Genomic DNA, 1,537 nt, shown 5'->3' with positions numbered 1-1,537 from the left:
GCTGGGGGATTGAACCGTGGTCCCTGTGCTTTGCTAAGCTTGTTCTAAGTAGGTGCTTTAGACCACTGAGCCATCTCACCAGCCCCGTGAAATAAAATATTAAAAAAGTAATAAAAAATAATTTTTTGGGATGGGGGAAATAGCTCAGTAGAATAAGCGCTTGCCTGGCAAGCACTCAAGGCCCTTGGTTCCACCAAATAATAATAATTTTTTATAGTTAAGACACAAAACTCTGTTAACGCTTTACACAGGGTCTCACTCTGCAGTTTGGACTCATAGTGATCCTCTGGTTTTCAGCCTTCCCAGTGCTGGGATTGTAGTTGTGTGCCACCACGCCAGCCTTCTTGGCTGGCACAGAGTGCTTGGGGGCAGGGCTGGCAGGGCATGTGGTAGCCCACATGGAACCTGGTCCCTGTGCCCTCGTTGTATTAATCTTTAGAAAACTAGATTATCTAATACAGTTGGATATGTCAAACCAAACTTGAATATACTTCATTCTGCTGAAGAGTATGTACTAAATTTGCCCTATTGTAAAAAACTAAACAGAAAAAAAAATGGCTGGGTGTAGTGGCATGCATCTGTAATCCCAGTGCAGGAAGGCCTGAGGTAGGAGGATTGTCTCAAATATCAGACCAGCCTGGCTACAAAGTGAGCTCAAGGCCAGCCTGAACTGCGCAGGAAGACTCTGTCAAAAAGACAAACACATGCAAGCCAGATCTAACTGTGCAAATAAACTAAAGTAATTTTCAGTAACTAAAATTTGAACCAAAAGAAAGTGAAAATGACAGTGTGATCTTGTGAGAGAGCAAATTCATGGAAGATTGAAAACTTTTGTTATTTCTGTAGTTTTTCCCAGGTCATGAATCCCGCGCTACAGAAGCTCTGTGTTGGGCAGAAGGACAGCGACTCTTTAGTGCTGGGCTCAATGGAGAAATTCTTGAGTATGACTTACAGGCATTAAATGTCAAATATGCTATGGATGCCTTTGGAGGACCTGTTTGGAGTATGATTGCTAGCCCCAGTGGCTCTCAACTTTTGGTCAGTAAGAAACTATTGGTAACTCCTATTGAGATTTTTCTTGTACCCATTTTTTTCCTTGTGTTTGTAAGAAAAGTAAAGCTTTATTATAGCACATAGCAACCCCAATATTAGCTAAATCTCATTGCCTCCAAGTGCAAGATTGGATTTGATTTTGTTTGTTGGGGGTGGGGTTTGAGATAGAGTCTTGCTGTGTAATTCAGACTGACCTTGAACTTACTTTGTAGCCCAGCCTGGCCTCAAACTCTGGGATCCTTGTGCCCTAGCTTCCTGAGGACAGGTATTATAGGTGTGCTACCACACCAGGTTGGAGTTGAAATTGAAGGTTTAAAATCCCTTGTCATTTTATCTGATTTTTCTTTCTTTCTTTCTTTTTCTTTTCTTTTTTTTTTTTTTTACGGGCAGTCAAACTCAGGACCTCAAGCTTGCCAGGCAGGCCATTTTGTTTGCTTTTGCTGTTAAGTTGGATCTTGTTTATTCATATATGAATGAGTATGAA

General features: G+C 41.4%; 1 protein-coding gene across 1 annotated transcript in view; it reads left to right on the top strand.

Moving 5' to 3' along the window:
* LOC111815089 (U3 small nucleolar RNA-associated protein 4 homolog) overlaps positions 1-1,537 on the top strand; it is a 16,242-nt gene that overhangs the window by 7,987 nt on the left and 6,718 nt on the right. Inside the window, exon 3 of the mRNA XM_023709333.1 lies at positions 847-1,038. Within this exon, the coding sequence (XP_023565101.1) occupies positions 847-1,038 (192 nt within the window). The remainder of the gene's footprint in view (positions 1-846; positions 1,039-1,537) is intronic.

This window comes from Octodon degus, unplaced genomic scaffold (genome assembly GCF_000260255.1).
Source record: "Octodon degus isolate 3935 unplaced genomic scaffold, OctDeg1.0 scaffold00011, whole genome shotgun sequence".
Classification (NCBI taxonomy): domain Eukaryota; kingdom Metazoa; phylum Chordata; class Mammalia; order Rodentia; family Octodontidae; genus Octodon; species Octodon degus.
This window is presented reverse-complemented; position numbering and strand designations above follow the sequence as displayed.